This window comes from Chaetodon auriga, chromosome 6 (assembly GCF_051107435.1).
Source record: "Chaetodon auriga isolate fChaAug3 chromosome 6, fChaAug3.hap1, whole genome shotgun sequence".
Lineage (NCBI taxonomy): Eukaryota > Metazoa > Chordata > Actinopteri > Chaetodontiformes > Chaetodontidae > Chaetodon > Chaetodon auriga.
This window is the reverse complement of record NC_135079.1, coordinates 5,657,452-5,677,273: the sequence shown is the minus strand read 5'-3', so window position 1 is coordinate 5,677,273 and position 19,822 is coordinate 5,657,452. Positions and strand designations below refer to the sequence as shown.

The following is a 19,822-nucleotide window of genomic DNA, read 5'->3' as shown; positions in this document are numbered from 1 at the left end:
GGAGACGGTGGGCTGACTCAGCCGGCAGGCCGAGGACAAATGACTGTTAGGTTGTGAGACGTCTAACTCATGATGGAGAGAGTGAGAGTGTGTGTGTGTGTGTGTGTGTGTGTGTATGCTCAGGCCACTAATATGTGAATGGCTGAGTGTGGGTGTTTATGTTTGCACCATGTACTTCTGTCTTTGGGCGTGTGCGCTGGAATGGTTTAGTGTAGCGCCGGTTGATGGAAGGGTTTGAGAGCAAGCATCTGGACAAGGCATTTATCTAGGCCTACATTCAGCGGAGTTAAGCGAGAGAAAGTCTCCAGGGTTTGGGGGAAGGGGTGAGGTGGCGAGGTGGTAAGGGAGGGGGTCAGTCTGGAGCTGGAGAGGGTCAGACCGGTGGTGTGTGCCTTCAGCTGGTTCTCATTATGGGGCTAATGTGACACTCTGATCTCAAACACACACTGACTTTGCAGACCCAGGTTAAAGCCGGATATGGGTTTTGAGAGGCCCCCTCACTGCAGCTTCTGTATCACAGTTTCCCTCCTTGGAGCAGAGCGAGGCTGGGGGCCTCATTTATAGAAAGGGCTCACTATCAAATTTGGTCATGGAAAAGTGTGTCGCTATTAAACTGATGGGGGTCTCCAGATGTATAGTACTTTTTTTTTAAATTGCCTGGAATATGGCAGTAGCACTGAGTATAGAAACTGTCTACTACCAAAACCTGGCATCAAATTCTTGGTTATATTCTTAACTAAGTAAATTTTGGAAGCTTTTTATATTGAATAGACTACATTTCTATGGCGCTTTGCTACCTTGGCAGGCAAAGTGCTTCACAAATTGCTTCTCATTCACCTATTCAGACACACCAATGACACTGGAGCTGCCATGCAAGCCTGGCCATTGGGAGGAACTTGGGTCCTGCTCAAGGACACTTTCATATATGGGTGCAAGAAGCCGGGCATCACACCACAATTTCATAATTATCGGAGAATCAACTTTACCTCAAAAGCAAAACAAAGTTAGAGAATAATATAGAAAATAGTATTGTTGAAGTACCAGTACCAAAACTTAGGTATCATCGGAAACATTCAAATAATAGTGAGGTCCACATACAATCTAAAGATATTCTCACAATATTTGATAAATGAGACTCTAATGAGGAATAAATACAAAAACGGACAAAAAAAAGAGAGAAAAAAGAAAGAGAAAGTTGGTTAATTTATTAGATCTGTCTGGGAAATATTTGGAGCTCCTAGAGAGGGCAAGTCCAACTTAAATCCCATTTCTATCAAGAGTTCCTCCCCTGCACAGGACCCCAGCTGAGCGAGGCTTCTCATGGTCCAGGTCCTAAATCTCTTCCCCTGCGCTGATGTTTAAGTGGAGTGATTTATGACAGTGAGCTGCTACTCAGCAAAGTGTTTTCCAGCCCACTGAAAAGCCAATGTCATGCTGATAATTAGTGGTGGAGTGACTGATGCCTGCACTCGTACTCATAACTGCAGCTATAAGGGCACTCTGAGCGAAGGCTGAATGGAGCTATTGATATGTCAGAAATGACTGTTCACGTTGAATGAGGCAGACCGGGAAAGAATCAGGATGAGAGCAAACATGCAGACTTACCTTTTCAATACTCACAAAAAAAAGTATGATGGTGGAAAATTGTAAGACGAAACCATAGAGCTGTCAAGTGCTCTCTGCTGGTTCGTACTTAAAATTGTGACAGCCACGATAATGCCTGGGACGCTCTCAACAGCGTGCAGCGGGGTTAGCAGTCGTACGTATGATGGAAACATTAAAACCCACAGAAATCACTGAGGGCAAAAACCTCAAGAGCGCAGTGTGCTGACAGTAAATGAAGTACCAGGAATAGTAGAAGGGCGTTCGAGTCACGACAGAGGGAAACAAGCTAGTTACATCAAGAATGTGTGGCTGCTTACGTCAAAGCTGGAAAACCCCAAATTCAGAACTAAAGGAATACTCTTCAGTGCTCTTAATGGACGAGTTTGACATTTTGGAGCATTCGTTCCAAGTGAGATGAGAAGATCAGGAGCACTCTCATGTCCATGCAGGCTAGCTGGTTTCCCTGGCTGTTAGTCCTCATGCCATGCTAAGCTATGCTAATCACATCCTGGCTTCAGCTCTACAAGTAATGCACAGCCATGAGTGTGGAAGATGTTCTCTTATATTTACATATACACTTTTTTTGTATTATCCTTGAAATTGTGTAGCTCACACAGTTAAATAACTGTAGTCAGAACCCAGAGTCAGAGCAAACACACATCAAAGGAAATCAGAATATCCAATTAACCCTTTACCAAAGTATAATTATCCACTTATTTGTCATTGATGCTCACTATACAGTCATTATATTCCAAATATACATTGCTCTTCCGAAAAATGCTAAATGTGCTGCTTGTGGCGTAGCCATGGAGCTGTGAGGAGGTGATCGTGCAACATAAGGAAGTAGTGCATTTTGTTTTGGAGAAACAAACACATGTTGCTATGAGTGACAGAGCGAGCTACAAACTTTTTAGAGCCTCCTTTCAAACCTACCGCTGGACTTTAACACTGCTTTAATCATTAGCTAAGATGCACACAGCACTGTCACGAACTTTATGCCAAATTATAAGCAAGACACTTTTACATATGCAGACATTTTTGGAAACTGATGCAATTTACATTACAAGGAGGACTGAGGCCAAAATGGCAAAAGCCCTTAAACCAAGCTGCATCATAAGAAACTGCCTGAACATTGGAATAATTCAGTTTAATTACCCGCACTAATCAGTAGATGTAGCAACAGGACAAAGGACCTCTTTACCCTCTCGTTTTGTGTTGACATTCTAAATATTAGAAACTCAAGTGGCTGTACAATACTTAAGGGCTGTTTAATTTCCTCCTGCTATTACCTTGAACTGTCAGTGGTGTGGAACAAAGCCAGAGCAGTCGAGCCGGTCGTGCATTACGTGCAGCGCTCTCAGTTTGTGCTTTCACCTTTCAGCTCTTCTTTTTTTAAAAAAAAAATGAAGTACTGCAGGATAATGAAAATCCTTTATTGACCTTTAGTTCGATTTATGGAGATAAGTCAGGTGTAAAGGAGCAGAAGAATGGGACACTTTCATCTCTGCTAGATGAGAAATGTATCGTTGTAAAAGTCTTAAGTGTAATAGTCTATATGTGCTTTGCTATTTGGCACTACTTGCTTCCTTCCTGTCCTCTCCCTTGACATGCTGTTCTACTCACATTTCACATGGTGAGATTTCACACAGGAATTCATTACCGGTGTGTTAAAATGTCCTTCAGCTCAGTCCATAAACAGCCTTGCTTCAGCTGAGGGAAAACAGAGAAAGTCACAGCCGCAGAATATGTATAAACAATCACTTGTTAGAGCGCTTCTTGCAGTACATGAGGATTTGGCAAAAGGAAGTGTGTGTGAATGGGTGGGGAGGGGGTCAGTTGGTGTGAGGAGGGATATAGGTTGAAATAGCGTGGTGTTTGGTCGGGGGGGTCAGTCTTCTGATGTCATGGGGGGATTATTTTAACAGGACCCACCCACTGGGACCTCGGCGCTTGATGGCTTCCGTAGCCCGGCCGGGCCGACAGAGGCACGCTTTGTATTAGCCAGTCATAAACTACAGCAGAGCCCTGAGTCACTACAATGCTTCTGTTCACGGCCGTGTTTGTCTTACAGTGTTGTGAGGTGAGTGAGCTCATCAGTCCGAAGTCATTATGACCAACGAGTCTTTTAGTCGAGCGTGATGAGCCAACAAACTGTGAATTCGGCACACACCTTATTTGGCCTGAATATTGAGTTTGAGTTAAGATGTTTACCTTGTAGCTGAGGGCTTGAAATTTAGAGAATGTCTCATTGTGTACTTCTGAAGTAGCACAATATTTCTTTGTTCCCCATTGCCCTGAAACACAGTATGGCAAAGTTAACATGAAACTGAAATGCAGCCAATATTTGATGGAAATATTTTCACTGGCAGTCGTGCAAGAGTGTGCAGACCACAAAGAGGAGTTCATGGTGAGTTTCTGAAGTATAAGACAACGATTTCCAATGATTTTGATTGGGTGTTTTGCAGTTAAGCTGACCTTCCATATATTTCACCACCTACTGATGTCCTGTTCTCAATCTCATCTCAACCCAGCGATGGAAAGAGGAAGAGAACGGCACCAGATCCAAACACATCAGTCATTTTTTTTACAAAATGAGCAGTCCTCAACAAAACATAGAGAGAAAAACACCCTTCCTTGTTTCTGTATCCCTCCAAAGAAAGTGGGTATTTCCTATTCACTTTTTTTAGCGACCCAGCCTTTTAGACCCCTCTCACATTAACAGCACAAACCCAGACAACACTGAGTCTTTCACATCCTTTCCACGCTTTCCCTCCCTTTTCTCACAGGTCCATTTTCCTAAACTGAAATTACATTACACTGCCTTTCTCCTTTCACAGCGAAAGGTCATAATTTTTCGTAGCTGCCGCCACCCCTTGTCTGTTGTGTAAGTGTGAGTTTTACAGAGAGAGCCTGAAAAGTTTTAATTATTGCCCAGGAGGAGGCCACCCGCTGAGGCTCCGCAAGCCTGTTTTTTTTTTAACGTATTGTTCCTCTTCACTGTGGCTAGCATAGGACTGTCTCAGAGGGATGCAGAGGTAGATGGGGATTTGAAAGGGGACTAAAATGATGATGTGTTTGCTTTCACGCTGACATAGACTGGTCTGAGAAATGGGTCTATAAAGCCTGTAAAAGTGTGTCCCTGGTGACTTCTGAAAAGTCAGTGGGGAGGGAGGGGGTCCTTATAAAGCAGCGCTGTCAAGGTATGTAGAGTTGTGGCCCTGCTCTCCACTGTTTAACAATGCAGGAGTTAGTAGTATTTTCCTATACAGACTGCTGCATTCAGAGTCAGGTCTGTAAACATGTTGCACCAACATGATTACTTCCTTTTAAGAGCAGCGAGTGTGCTGAAATATAATCTGTTGAAAAATATCATGTTCACAGTACGTGCATTGTAATAGCCATTCATCTTAATTAGTCATCTGATTACCAAACAATAACGAAAATGACAAGTGCTTATCACTAAATGCTTTTCCAATCATTATCAATGAGTACAGGAGCTGTCCACAGGAAAGCTCTAGCGACTCTGTTAACTGCAGTTCATTCTGTATATACAATTAACTTTTTCGCTAATTACCATAGTTGCTACATGGAACATGGCTTACATTGGGCAGCAGCATTTTTATCAGATTTGTCCAAAGCACACAAGTCAGAGGGAGGTGGCCGGGTTGGATGGTGGGCATACAAAGCACAGTCCCACATGGGCTTGAATAAAGGCTACAAAAGTACTTTGGCTAAATTTGAGGAAGGATCATGTTTTTTGGTTAAATGTTAATCCAGTAAACTCATCCTGTCTTGTAAATCAAGTCACTACAGAGATTTAAACAGGACCATGCTCTGTGTCTAAGATAATCAAGAGCATGGAGTGCCTAAATATAACCACAAAAGACATTAATCACACTCCTCCTGCTTCAAGTTTTTGTATCACTAGAATGGATATGGGGAAAAACAAAAGTAGCACATTGTTCGTGTGTGTTTTGTTCAGTACAAACATGAGGCAATTTATTATGCTGACAAAAAAATGTAATTCAGGTGGCACTGGTTTTCTCTCAAGATTTATTTGCTGTTGCAAATTATTAGTTTGCACGTATACAGACATCATTTCACTCTCGGGCTCTGGTGCTGCAGCAGGAAGTCTGAACACTGACAAACTGCAATGACCTGACTGAATGTGCACTGCACAATTTTTAACACATACGATATTGTCTTATTGTAGATTAGAAATCTGTGGATAGTACACACGATTAATCAGCTGTCATAACTATCAAATTGCTTGTTTGATTCACAATTATATTTAATAGAGAAAAGTAGAAAATTGGGGAACTGAAACTAGTAAAACATTATCAAAACTGTTTCAGTTCTCTAACAATCAATTTATGCATCCAGCGCTACTCCCTTATATTCTAATCCTTGTTCTGAGTCCAGTGAACAGCTATCTGCACACATAACTGGAAAACTAATGCTTATCGCAAGCACAAGTGTTATTGACCCTTGTTGTAATCGCTCATTATGGTAATGACCGTGTTGCCATATGGTAAACGGCATCACACCCAAAAAAAAATCTCCCCAATTCTATCTATGGTTAGCAACACCCTATCCTTCATATAATTATATCCAGAAGCCCTTATGTGCTGTTGTAGTAGGCACAGCCCAGCAAAGGAAACAAATGACCAGCAACCGCTATTTAAAGCGAAGCTAACTGTGGTTTAACCATGGGTTACGCAAGGAGGTGGTTTGTTTGGCTAGCAGGCACTGTTACCATGGCATCGTTGTTGTAGAGGAACACTGGGTATCCTTGCTTCTGCATAATAGCATTGTGCGTTACTCTGTTTCAGTTAACACTAACATTAGTCCAACTAATATGGATTGGACGTCAGCTTCAGGATATTGTGCACGTGATTTCAGTGTTTTCTGTGGCGAACAGTACAATCAGGGCAGGAAAAATCAGCAGCCCCAAGGCTCAAATCTTGTCTGTGCATCCTCACGCTCGCATAAAAATGACTAAATTGCCTCTGATTCATCAGCACAGACAAGTCACAGGACACAAAGTCGTCTGAATGTCTCCAATCTTCCTGCACTTGTGGTCAGCGCGTCTCTCTTCCCCATAGCTTTTCCGGACATGTGTCGCTAGACTGAGACCAAAAGAGGATGGTGAAGAGGAGGAGGAGGAGGAGAAGGAAAGGGAAAGAAAGACAACAGGGTAATTCATTCAGCCTTCTGTGAAAGAGAGGAAGACTCAGTTTCCTCGGAGCATTATAAATACAAGCGCAGTCAGTCATCAAATTATAGCCATCTGCATTGGCATGAGACCAGGATTCTGCCTGACGCACAATAAAGTAGTGTGAGGAGGGGTGTGGTGGCTAAAGGGGATCAGAGACTGTCCTCTTAGGTGGTTAAACCTCCACACACAGACTGACACCAAGTGTGGGAGCAGCTTCACAGCCCCAGCTAACGCTCTTTAGGAGCAGGGATGATCCTTTACAGATAATGATGCTTTGCCTTGTCAGTGAAATCACCTCTGCTGGATCCCATCTACAGCCCAAGTCTCTGCAGCTGGGTGTTATGTTGCAGCAGAGAACAGAAGACTTATGATGCACATTCTCATTCTCAAAAGCCCTTCGTGATTATGTTTTTTCTTTCATCCTGTAGCAATGATTCCCATTTTGCATACCTGTTAGACACAAGCAAGGGCGCAGAGACAAAAGAAGTGTCACAGAGCGAGGCATTTAAACAGATAGCATATTGAAAATGTGCTTTTCCTACATGAAGCCTATTCTCTGCCTGAGCTTTACACAGCTTAGCTGGGGAACTAATGAATTCCAGGTCCAGGTACACTGCAGAGGGTGAAGCTATTGTGTGTATCATTAGAAAATGTGCTCCTTTTCCTGAAGGCAACAGCAGCGAGCTGAATTTGAACCAGAAAATCCGCAGGCAGAATTGTCTTGGCATCGCTCTCTCCTTCAGCTTTTTATCCCCATGCTCAGTGAACAATCCAACAAAAGCTCGGGTTTAAGAAGCATGGAGCTCATTGCGATTTTCTTTGTTAATGCAATTGCCTGTAAGAAAAGATTCTGTTCCCCCATTTTTTTTTTCAGTTTCAGCCTGAAGGCTCCTGTGCAATTAGCACTATTCTTTCATTTGGAATACCTTAGCCTTACCCGAAACTCTCTGAACTGTACCATAATAGCCTCTGGCACAGTGAGTAACAGCTAACGACAATAGCCTCCGAAAAGTGACATTTTGAAAATGAATGATGTGTAACTGTGATAATTCCATTCAATTCAGTAATACAAATGACATTTGCATGTTCAGCTCCATTCTTGGAGGATCTTGGAGCTTTTGTTTTCTCTCATTTCTTTCAGTTCATTATATTCACAAAGTGCAGATTACAAAGTTCAGCATGTGATCATGTCAAAAATAGTTTCATGTGATATTTATCTTTGAGAGCTGCCGGTTTGGCGTTCCTTTGGCTGTGAAGATGTGTATAATCGATCGTCTCTGTGTTTTTGGTCCTGTGCTGAGACCGTTCATCACCGACTTTGTTCATGACCAAGCAGCTTTGGAACCGAAAGCAAATGCCTCTGTGAAATCACAAAAGCATGGGAACAAAAAACAAAGCTTGCTTTCATCCTTGCGGACATCAAAACGATTGTCTTTGTTCACATTTCCAGTGTGAGTTGCAGATCTGGGATGGAGGGCTTCATCCACAGAATGAGAAACCAAAGGACAAATGTACTCTTCACTTTTGAAGTTGGCAGCATGTAATTAATACATTGATGTAGATGCAACACGGACACAAGCTGCCTTTTACAGGAGCACACACACATTTTCTCTCACATGGACACCTTCAAACAGACAAAAATCTGTTTTCCATTTATAGCTTTGAGTGTGAATTTTTAGTATTGTATTTTCTTCCCTATTTTCTGACTCCGCCGTGGCTGAGAAGTTATTTTATGAGATTTTTTTCTTTATGGCATCAGGCCCACCGTCCTCTAAGGCTACTGGATGCTACTGTTGATTTTGAGGGAATATTTTGGTCTTCGTGATCTTGTAGGAATGTTCTAACTTTCACACAGCAGTGTCTCTCTCTGCTTCACTTTTCCAAAATTTCCAAAGCATTAGCATTGTGTTGTCAGAAGGCTGCCTGCTACACTGCGTTCCAATGAGGTTCTGTGTCTTGAACTATCACCCCTGTGAGGACAAGTGGGTAGCTAATGGAAAGCCCCCTTTCTATATCTCTTGGCTAAGGCCATGGAAACTCCATGCTGAGGAAACGGGGTCTTGGAGGTGGTCCAGTTTAATTTCAGAGCATGTGCACTGGGAAATAATTGACTTCTTCCATGGTTTACATTTTGTCGACGGCCCCGGAGAGCGCAGTCCGAGGCAGGTGGCTGAATTTGCATATCATTGGAAAGGAGACAGCTCAAGCCTGGGAAATCCTGCACCCTGAGACTCTATATGCCCAGAAAACCTCCGCAGGGGTAATGACTGATGTCTCAGTGAGAGAACCCCTTTGAGGCCAGAGGAGTTTCTCTTCAGCCAGGAGCAGCTGGAGAACACCTGATAATATAGAAATCAGTGCAGAGCAGGCTGCACTGTAACGTGAGACTCAGAAAAATGCTCATCTAACTGGTTTCTCCAAACTTTCACATTAGAACTCACAGAGTCGCCATCCCGCAGTTGTAGGATGAGTTTATAGCAATGCATGCAGCTGTCTCTTTGTGTTATCCTAATGTAGTGAGCCATGTTGTTTGACGCAGTGTAGAAAATGTGAAATGCAAATTGTGAAATCAGACTGTTTCATTTTTTGCTACCAGAGTTTGGTGAGTTCCTGTCTAAGTGACAAAAAAAAACACAAAAGTGTCATTTTTGCCTTTATTTGAAAGCATACAGTCAAAGGGAATGTTTGTTTTTGGTGATGCAGAGTGAAATCACTGACTGTTGCAGTTGTATAGCATGCCTTTGATTTATGGGCTAACATGATGCCTCTTTCTTATCTTTATATTTTCTATTGCACTCCACACAGAATCCTACTTTGGGGACAGCTTCTGCAGTTTACAAGCCGTCCAAGATGTCTCCAGCTTCCACCTGTCACTACACATCAAGACGAGTCGGCGGAGTGGGCTGCTGCTACTGGCTGCAGGAATGGAGGACTACCTGTTCCTCGAGCTCCAAAACGGGAAAATACAGGTGAATGATCACCACACTGTGGAGGAGGCTGAAATATTCTCAGACACTATAAGATAGCGTAGGTTGGTTTGTCCCAAACATTAAGAAAATAAATAAATCTTTATACTGTTAGAGCACTGTTGCATCATTTCAAACTTACTTGGTACAACAGGGGTTTGCTACGCCAAAAACAGTTATTTTAGCACAAAGAGTAGTACTGTTTTTAAGAGGAACAAGTGATGATACCTAAAGTAATGTCAGCTCAAAAAGCTGTGTTTACACCCAATGTACCTGGAACATTTAACACCAGGAACTGCTTTTCAAAGAACTAAAATGTTCCTTCAGCCCACTGTTGTCTGCGTTTCCATCATGGCCTGAAAACCTGCAAGGATGAGGCACATTAGTCCACTGCCGTAAACTTTGATGGTTATGGTTTGCTTTGTAATTGAATTTGAATACATATTTAGCACTCTAATTAATTTTTGAAGTGTTTCTTTCATACTTGTTTTTCCTGTGAAGAAAAATAAGCAACAACATTGTCTCACTTTTTTCGAAATTAACACTGAATCTGCCTGTGTATGTCAGGCTGTGCTCTCTGGTTGTTTTAGCACAACACACAGCCATTGTTGTCTCACTGCCTCTAATGAGTGAATTTAGTTATCACATTTTAGTGCACAATTTTCAAGTCCTACTCTGTCTTTAGACACATTTCCACCGCGGGAACTTTAAGGACAAAAAACCTTTGGAGGAACTAAGTGTGTTGCCAAAATTAGCTATTTTAGCATTTGCAGTGGAACTAGTGATGGTACCTAAAGTAATGTCAACTCAGAAGCTGCGCTTCCACCCAAGTTCCCACGACTATTAGTCCTAGGAACTACTGTTCAAAGAACTGAAAGGTCCTTCCATCCATTGTTGTCTGCATTTCCATCGTGGCCTAAAGACCTGCAAAGATTAGGTCTGTACCTTTGGAGTACTTAATTTAGACCCTGGTTTGGTTCCTCCAAAGATTATTTGTCCCTGGGGAAAGTTCCTACGGTGGAGATGTGGCTGAAGACAGAGCAGGACCTGAAAATTACTTGGGCAAAAATAAAATGCATATTAATATGATCACTAAATACACTCATTAGAGGCGATAAGAAAACAATGGCTGTCTCTTATGCTAAAACAACCAAAGAGAATGGCCTGGCATACACAAGTAGATTCGGTGTTAATTTTAAAAGTGAGACTTTATCGCTGCTTATTTTCCCCACAGGAGAAGCAAGTATGAGAAAAACACTTCAAAAATTAATTACAGTGCTAAATATGTATGTAAATTCAATGTCAAGGCAAACCGTCTCCATTATTATGAGCTCACTTTCCAATGCAGGAGGTGTTCTTGTTCTCTGTTGTTTTGGTGAAGGATAATATAAAACAGTGAAAATGCTTTATACAAAAAAAAAAATGACATCACTGTTTTCATTTCAGTTGGATAATAACCAATTGATTAATTCTCTACTATAATCCCAAAAACATCAGAGTGTTACTTTAAATGTTGTTTTGACAACCACTCAGCTTCATATATGACACATTTCATAAACAACCTACATTGATTACATTTTTCTACCGTCTTCCCTAGTTGTCTGACTGGAATGGGAACCACGACATTTTACATCTATAAATAATTGCTTGACAGCTTCGAAAAGCAGCATTAGCATCAGGTGTGCTATCACAGAGATTCATTCAGATTTTTCCCTGAAAGGATAATATCTCTGCATTTTCAATGAGGTGAATTCTCAGGCTATGTCTAATAAAAGGAAATATTTCCTTCACCTGTCTTCATTCTGTTCCTTCCAGTGACAGGAGATGCACTGAGCAAATAGACTCAAGGCTTTACAAAAATCTAACTGCCTTATCTGTCCTGCATGTGTAAGAATCATGTTGTTTAACTTTATTTAAGCAAAATACAGATCGCTGATGTTATCAGTGAAACTTCCTGAAACTAGTTAATTTTTAAAATAAAGCTTAGTCAACACTAAGAGCACTGGGAGGAATTTTCTGGGGTTGTGGATACACTGCCTAGATCAGAAATGTTAATGTTAGAATAAAAAGAAGCTTAAACTCAAGTGTTTGATGAGCCAACAAATTAGCCCTCATAAATGGTAAAAAGTAAGAGTATAAAGTAAGAGAAACCAGAGATGGTCATGAGCATAGAGAAGAGTTTGGGGTTGGTAGTTGTGTGTTCAAGATAGTTTCTTCTTCATAAATATTGCCATTACTGTACAGTTGTTGGTTGTAACTTACAGTGTTGACTCAGCCCTGAATCCTTTCCATGTGCTATTCTATCAAATGTGCATGTATAAAAACCTGATATGCCACAATGTATATCTACAAAATGTAGTTTAAGTTTGAATTTAATGAAAATATTTTTATGTTCCCACAGGCACGGATGAATTTGGGAGCAGGTGAGGTGACGCTGTCCTCATCCGATGGAGTACAGCTGAACAACCTTCTGGAGCACAAAATCTCACTCACACTGCAAGATGGCAAATTCACCATGATGATCGATGAGCTCTTCCCAACATATTATCCTGTGAATGTCGACGGGGAACAGCTCAATATTGACCTGGGTATTTGGCTTGGAGGAACAGGAGACCTGGATGTTCCCTACCTCAGCAATGCCATTCCGCCTTTCCGTGGCTGCATGACTCAGGTCAAATTTGAGTCCCATCAGTTTGATATCCTCAGCACGGCGTTTAAACAATGCCGTGACACAAAAGAATCCTGCAGCAGTGAGTTTGAAGCTGGTGATGGGGAGGCAATTAGTTTCAGCACTCCTGATTCCTTTGTGTCCCTCCCCACCTGGAGCGGGGCTAGTGGTGCTCCAAGGGTCTTAGAGTTCCTGATGAAAACCACCATTGAGGATGCGCTACTTGTTTTCCACCCTGGTCGAGAGTCAGACTTCATTGCTATTGGTGTTGCGAAAGGCTACCTCAAAGGTCTGCTGGACCTCGGCAGTGGCATGGTGGTACTGGACAATACTCAGGTGCAGCTGGATGACGATCAGTGGCATAGAGTTAAGCTTCAGATCAGTCAGGATTCTTTCCTCATTAATATAGACAGTCAGTCTTCCTCCCTCCCTCTTGACTCATCACAAAAATTGGACTTGGTTGGAAACTTGTATTTAGGAGGCATCCAGGGAAAAATGAAGGATGTCTTTCGTGACAGTGGGTCCTTAAATCGTGCAGAGGAGGAAATGACAGCTGAGTCCTTCATTGGTTGCTTGGGCGAAATCAAAGTAAATCAGAAGGATAGAAGCCTGCAGGATGCTATAGTGACCAAAGATGTTCATGTTAAATGTGAAGGAGAGGACTATGACTACTCAACTTACTATGACACAGAGTCAACCACAACTTCTCCACCTGTTCGCATCCAATTTGCTGATATGGACTTCAATGAACAGCACTGCTACCCAACAGATGACACACCAGAGATATTCAAAAATGTAAGAAAACTTCTTGATGTCTCTCCATTGCTTGTGGCTGAAGGTGGAGAACTTTTACTTGATCTTGGCAACCTAAACCCCACATTTGACCTCAGTGCTGCAGGAATGCGTCAATCAGACATAATCTTTACTATCCTGAATGATCCCTGGTATGGCTTGGTTGATATCAACACTAACACAAGACGCACACAAAAGTTCACCCTTCTCGACGTTGTCAATAAGAAAATTAAGTATATGCACGATGGAAATGAGAGGCATGCAGATCAAATCCAGCTACAGGTGGTTGCTCACAGTAACAGTTACCTTCCAGAATGTTTAAAAACTCCTCATGAGTATATCCTCCCAGTAGAAATTCTTCCCGTCAATGATATACCACAACTTGGTGGAGGAGAAATCACCATTACAGAAAACGGCAGGACTCGCTTGACTCCCAACCTTATTAAAATCATGGATTCTGACACCCGCTGTGATGAATTAGTAGTAACTGTAACCTCAGAGCCTTCCATGGAGGTTGGTTACTTAGAAAACAGTCGGCAGCCAGGACGAAGCATCTCAGAGTTCACTTGCACAGAGCTGAAAGATGGAAATATCTATTTTGTACACAGAGGAGGTAGTGCTGCTGGAATTACCTTGGAGGTGTCTGATGGACAGTCAGTAAGTCATTCATCTACTTTTAAGTTTTCTGTGACACAGCCACATATGACTATTGTCACCAACACTGGACTTCTCTTGTCTCAAGGAAGCAACGCATCCATAGGTGTTCATAATCTGGCTGTCCTTGCTCATCCTCGTAATGGAGATATTATGTTTAACATCACACAGCCTCTGGTATTTGGAGAACTACAGATAAAGATAAGTGATGGAATGTACAAGCAGGTTACAACTTTCCATCAATCTGATCTGGATCAGGACCGCCTCAGATATGTCAGTACAGACTCAAGCGACCAGGAAGATGTTGTGGTCGAGCGGATTCAGTTTGACATTCACTTGGGGCAGTTCGCCCTCTGGAACAACACCTTCTTGGTCAAGATCATCCCTGCACAAGTGAAAGTTTCAAACCTGGTTGCACTGGAGATGCAGGCCAGTGAAGAGCAAACAATTGGACTCACAGAGCTTCAAGTGGAAGTAAACGGGAAAAATCCCGATCCACAAACTATAAAATACATCCTTGTCAAGCCTCCAACACTCGGTAGTGTCCAGCTCTCAGACAGAGAGTTGACTGAGGGTGATGTCTTCACACAGAAAGACATTTTGGACAACACTGTTAGCTACAGGGTGCGTGTGCAAAGAGCTGTGAATAGCAGAGACCAGTTCCAGTTCAGAGTCCTTGCTGATGATCAGTACTCCCCTCTATACACCTTCCCCATTAACATCCTTGCCAATGCAGATGCTCCTGTTTTGACCAATGAGAGGCTGGTTGTCTTGCAGGGTGGAGAAAATATTCTCAACAAAAACTATCTTTGGATGCAGTCTCCAGGCTCAACGGATTTTGTGTACCAGATCACACGAGAGCCAAAACATGGCAGACTGATAAGGGACTCCCCACCTGGGCAACCTAGATTTGATGGGGCAATAAAAGTATTCAGCAATGAAGACCTCCAGCTTGACAGGCTTATTTACAAACATGATGGATCCAAGACAACCAGTGATGAATTCCTCTTTTCAACATTTGATCAAGCAGCAGATAGTTCAGAGGATCAGAAAATAGTGAATGGTGCTTTCAGAATTTCCATCCAATCCAAGAACGAGCATGCTCCTGTGAGAGTTGTGGATAAAGTCTTCAATGTAGTGCGCCACGGTCAACGTCTGCTAACAACGGATGTCATCCAGTTTAAGGATGACGACTCAGGCTTCAATGACACCCAAATCGTCTATGCTCGTGAGGGAATCCTCTCGGGCAACATCGTCTCAACATCTAACCCCTCACAGCCCCTTTTCCGTTTCACACAAGCAGACCTGCGAGATAAGAACATCCTCTTCGTTCACCACGGTGCCGACCGGGAACGCTTCTCACTGCAGGTGTCAGATGGTTTCCACAAGACCACCACGCTGCTTCAGATCCAGGCAGGTGAGCCCTACCTCCGAGTAGTAAATAACACAATCATTGTCATCGACCATGGAAGCACCAAGACACTTAACACCACCCTGTTGAGTGCTGACTCCAACATGGACATCAGAGACGACAGTGAAATCAAGTTCCAGGTCACATCACCACCCAGTGACGGCAGGATTATCGTGAGTGGGATTGAGGCTTCAGTGTTCACCCAGGAGGACCTGAAAAAAGGTGTTGTGTCATATGAGCATAATTATGAGAGCCTGAGGTCCAAGGACTCCTTCAGCTTCACTGTCCAAGCAAGAGGCCATTCTGAAGAGGGCACATTCAGGATTAAAATATTCAAGCAAGGTTACCTCTCTGAGCCTGAGGTGATAACCAATGAGGTCATCATTTCCTATGAGGGAGAGCACAACATAATCACCCAGAATAATCTTAAGGTAAGGATTACTGACTCTGTAATTACAGTATGTCAAAGTTTAGTTTTACTAACTGAAAGATTTTTATATGCAATCCTGGGTTACAGTACAACTAACAAATCTACTATTTACATGCATTTCCTTTGCTGACATTTGATCTATAAAGCATGCATTTATTTATCCAACAAGACAGCATATTTAGACAGTTTGGCACTGATTATGTATTTCTCTTTTCAAGTTTATTTTCTCTTTGTGAAGAAAATCTTTCACATGACTCATTCAAGCATACTGCCCTGTTTTGTAACTGTGTCTCTAATCTACATTATAGCCACATGAAAGCAGGGCTAAATATGACTGCAAAGTTGCTGCTTTTAATCTAGTTTATGTACTAAATTACAGTCTATTAAGTGTGGAAAACAGAGCACTAAGTATCCCCTGAGGAGCTTCCTGAAGCCCACTGTAATTTATAAGATGAGCTTGCCTGCACTTCATCTTCAGCGTAATTAATGAGGTTTAAATTGTCGGTCCATTCATAACAAGTTCTTCGTATATACTGTATAGCTTGATTTTTAAAATGATGAGGGACATTTCTGAAGATAAAATGTTTAATTTCACCATAGTGCACACAGCACTATCAACTGGAGAATAACATAGATACCCAGTACACATACTACTGAAATATGTATTGAACAAAGCCTCGACAGAATGGCCTTTACGAGGTAAAATACTGACGTTTTGCTTGTGGGAGCTTTTCCAATGCGTGTTCTTACTATGAAATGGAAAATAGTATGATCTTCTGAAATATTGTCAAATGCAAGCCTGATTGCTAAACACTTAGGCTCCAGAGTTTATTAAATCTTTTCAAAGAGGGATGACCATAAATCTGCCTGCGCGTAAATCTGCAGCATGCCTTTAAGTGCTGCCAGATATCAGAAATGTGTTTTTTAAGTCAGCATTCATACAGTCTCAGTGTCCCAATTAAATGATATATGCCATACTCATACTATTAGGTTCAAATTGCACTAAAGTTCACTGTGACCTGTTTTGATTATTAGTATACAAGAAAATATTGTAGCATACTGACATTAACTTACAATGTAGTCCTTGTACTAAAAGGAAATGATAAAAAGTGTCCAAATCCAGATGTCCAGTATGACTCCAAACTTTGAAACACTGCTGCCAATTTCAAGTGAAAACTCTTTTTCAAAGTTTTATTTGATTTGTTTTACCAAATGTCACTGGAACAGTTACACAACAGTCTGCTATTTTTGTCAACTGTGAGAAGTTCCTCTGTTTCCATGTTGTATTACATTTGGAGACAACAATGTCTACCTTCACCATAGTGCAAAAGTCAAGCAATTTTAGTATGTCTGCTGCATTTCAAGGTATATGTGATTAGCCAGAGAGCTTAGTCATTTCAAAACACATTTATATGAAAAGGGTTTCTCTTGTCAAGCCAGCTCCATACTACAGGTTTATCATTGTATAAAAAAAAGTGATGATATTTTAACCTTTTAACCTGTGCCTTTGCCTTTCAGGTGGATCAAGCCGATATTCTGCCTACAGAAATGGTGTTCACTGTTAAACGGCCTCCTCGTCTCGGTCATGTGGTCAAGCTGACAAACAGCTCAGACAGCACAGCCTCGCCTGTCCTCGACTACATTCACTCCTTCACCCAAGAGGACATTGATCAGGGGCGCATTTTCTATGTGTCTGCATCCATCCAGGTTTACTGTCATTTAATTTATTCTGTTGTAATAAATCATACGCGGCAGCTTGTTCCCTTTCGTATTCACTCTGAGAGGAAAATGAGACGAAACACAACCTCAGCCTCTGCTGCGTCTAAGGTGCAAGGTTCATCTTTAATATATCAATAACTTATCCATTTCTTTCAGGGAAACGATGCCTTCACAGTGGATGTCAGTAATGGTTTTACAACAGTGGAGGACCTGCACATTTCTGTTAACGTTGTTCCCCGGCTCATCCCCATCCAGACCTTCAACTTCACAGTGAAGGAAGGCCTCGGCAGGGCAATCAACGCGGAGATAGTTAACATCTCACATCCCTTCTACAGCTCAGCAAACATCGACTTTGTTGTGGAAGAGTCACCACAGCACGGTGACATCCGCTACCTGGATGGAGACGAACTTACTTACTTTACATGGGAAGAGGTACGTAGTGACACAATGAAAGAAATATCAAAATCAGAAAATCGGTCACATATTCCAACAAAAAAAATCACAAAAGAGCTCTGAATAACATCTCCCTGCTTCCTCACTCAAATAAAACTGCATTTTTCATATCACCATCGGTTTGAACTTTAAACTAATTGTTTTTATATTTGGTTTCCCTCGCTGTTTCCAAAGTTTCTGACATTTTTTGTCCTGCTTATGGACAGAGAGATGTCTTGCAAAATAAAAGAGACTTTTTATTTACCAAATGGTTAACATGTGTACCAGATGTTTTGCCAAATCCACTAAAGCATTTGATCTACTATCTAACATTTTAAGGGTAACTTTAAAGGAAGTGTGTCCACACAAAGCACCTGAATTTCATTCGGCCAAAAGATTTTTCTCAGCGTGGTACCGAAAACTTCCCAGACGACTGAAAAACCCAATAATCCGTATTTTATCCGGTCTTAATAACTTCAGGGAGTATAAGACTAGATCATGGTGGTTGTTCAAGAGGATTACCACAGAAAAGCGTCACCATGGAACTTTCCCCAGTTACTACTCAGAGCTGTTTTGGATTTGTTGTGTTGTACCAGATAGAGAGAGGAGGGGGAATCTGGGAGCTGCTGCAGCACAGTTATCTGGTCTCCCTCCGTGTGGTTCAGAGGGCCCCAGCTTTAGGAAAATATTAAAAATGCATGAGTTGTTACCGGTGGAAAAACCTCATGCATTCTGAGAGGACCACATAGTTTAGTGGAGCTAGTTAGACACATATCTTATAGCTCCTACATCTCGGCCTGGTCTGCCTCTGCTCCGCTCTATTTTGCTGAACCATTGTGGAAAAACTGACGATGCCTTTGGACCGCCTGAAGCCAAAATAAACTGGCCCGGTATGTTCCTATAATAATGTGTGAGTGCACACAAAACTCCCGCGCTTTGCTACTGCCAGACTCACTCATACTGTCTCTCAAAGATCCCAGTGTGCAGCTTGAATAGGTCTAGTGCAAAGCAGTGATTACTTTGGTAGCACAGAGGCAAAAATGAACACAGATATCATCATCTGCCACTATGGAAACAAAAAATGCCTCTTTATACTGCTTCTTGGAGACTTTCTTACGTGTGCACTGTGTGTACTCTTTTTCTGTTTGCTTTCACTGTACTATACTCAGAGAAAGAAACAGAGTCAGGTCTCCCAAATCAGGAACACATTGACGAATAAATGTCCAAGCCTCAGTCTGCTCATCATTTAAACCAGACTGTAATTGTTTCAAAATGAAAGTCGGATGTGTTTGTACTTTTTTGTATTGCAGTGTGTTTTTTTCCCAAAGTTTAATGCTGTTTCAAGCTCTACTGGGCGAGTCCCCCCTGTCCCTGGGAATGGGCGCTGGACTTGCTAGAGTGTGTAGTAAGCCATCAATTGTGGTGTTTCACTGAGGTTATGTAAGCACACAGTAACATGGGGGGTGCACAGTGAGAAAAACGGAAAGTCTCTAATGCAGAAGATGTACAGGAAAACCAACCAAAAGAATGTAAAGTGCCATGTGGCCCAGATGTGTCACATCTGAGTGAGACAGCATACGGCATTTTGCTAACCACAGCAATGACTATGATTTACTCCGGCTTTGAACAATAAAGCACACACTCAGTAACATATGCAATGTTGAGTGGAGTCCAACTTGAGGAAATATGGGAAATAAAGGAAATCTGAAGCACTTTGCCCAAATACACCTTTGCTTTAATCAGGTTCAGCTCTCCATCGGGTCTCAATTAGGTCTGTGGAAAGCTATTAAGGTCCACACAGGCATCTCTATTTTGAACAAAGTACACAATGTTTTCAGAACAAAGTGAGCAAGCCTCTACGGTTTATATTGCTAATTTTCCACAAAACAGTAGGCACACAGAACCTGAGATGTTACATCAATCAAAC

The 19,822-nt window shown here is 41.9% G+C and overlaps 1 protein-coding gene across 1 annotated transcript in view; it reads left to right on the top strand.

Moving 5' to 3' along the window:
* cspg4 (chondroitin sulfate proteoglycan 4) overlaps positions 1–19,822 on the top strand; it is a 67,772-nt gene that overhangs the window by 25,950 nt on the left and 22,000 nt on the right. Inside the window, exons 2-5 of the mRNA XM_076732002.1 lie at positions 9,629–9,792; positions 12,191–15,745; positions 17,263–17,451; positions 17,620–17,895. Coding sequence (XP_076588117.1) covers positions 9,629–9,792; positions 12,191–15,745; positions 17,263–17,451; positions 17,620–17,895 — 4,184 coding nt within the window. The remainder of the gene's footprint in view (positions 1–9,628; positions 9,793–12,190; positions 15,746–17,262; positions 17,452–17,619; positions 17,896–19,822) is intronic.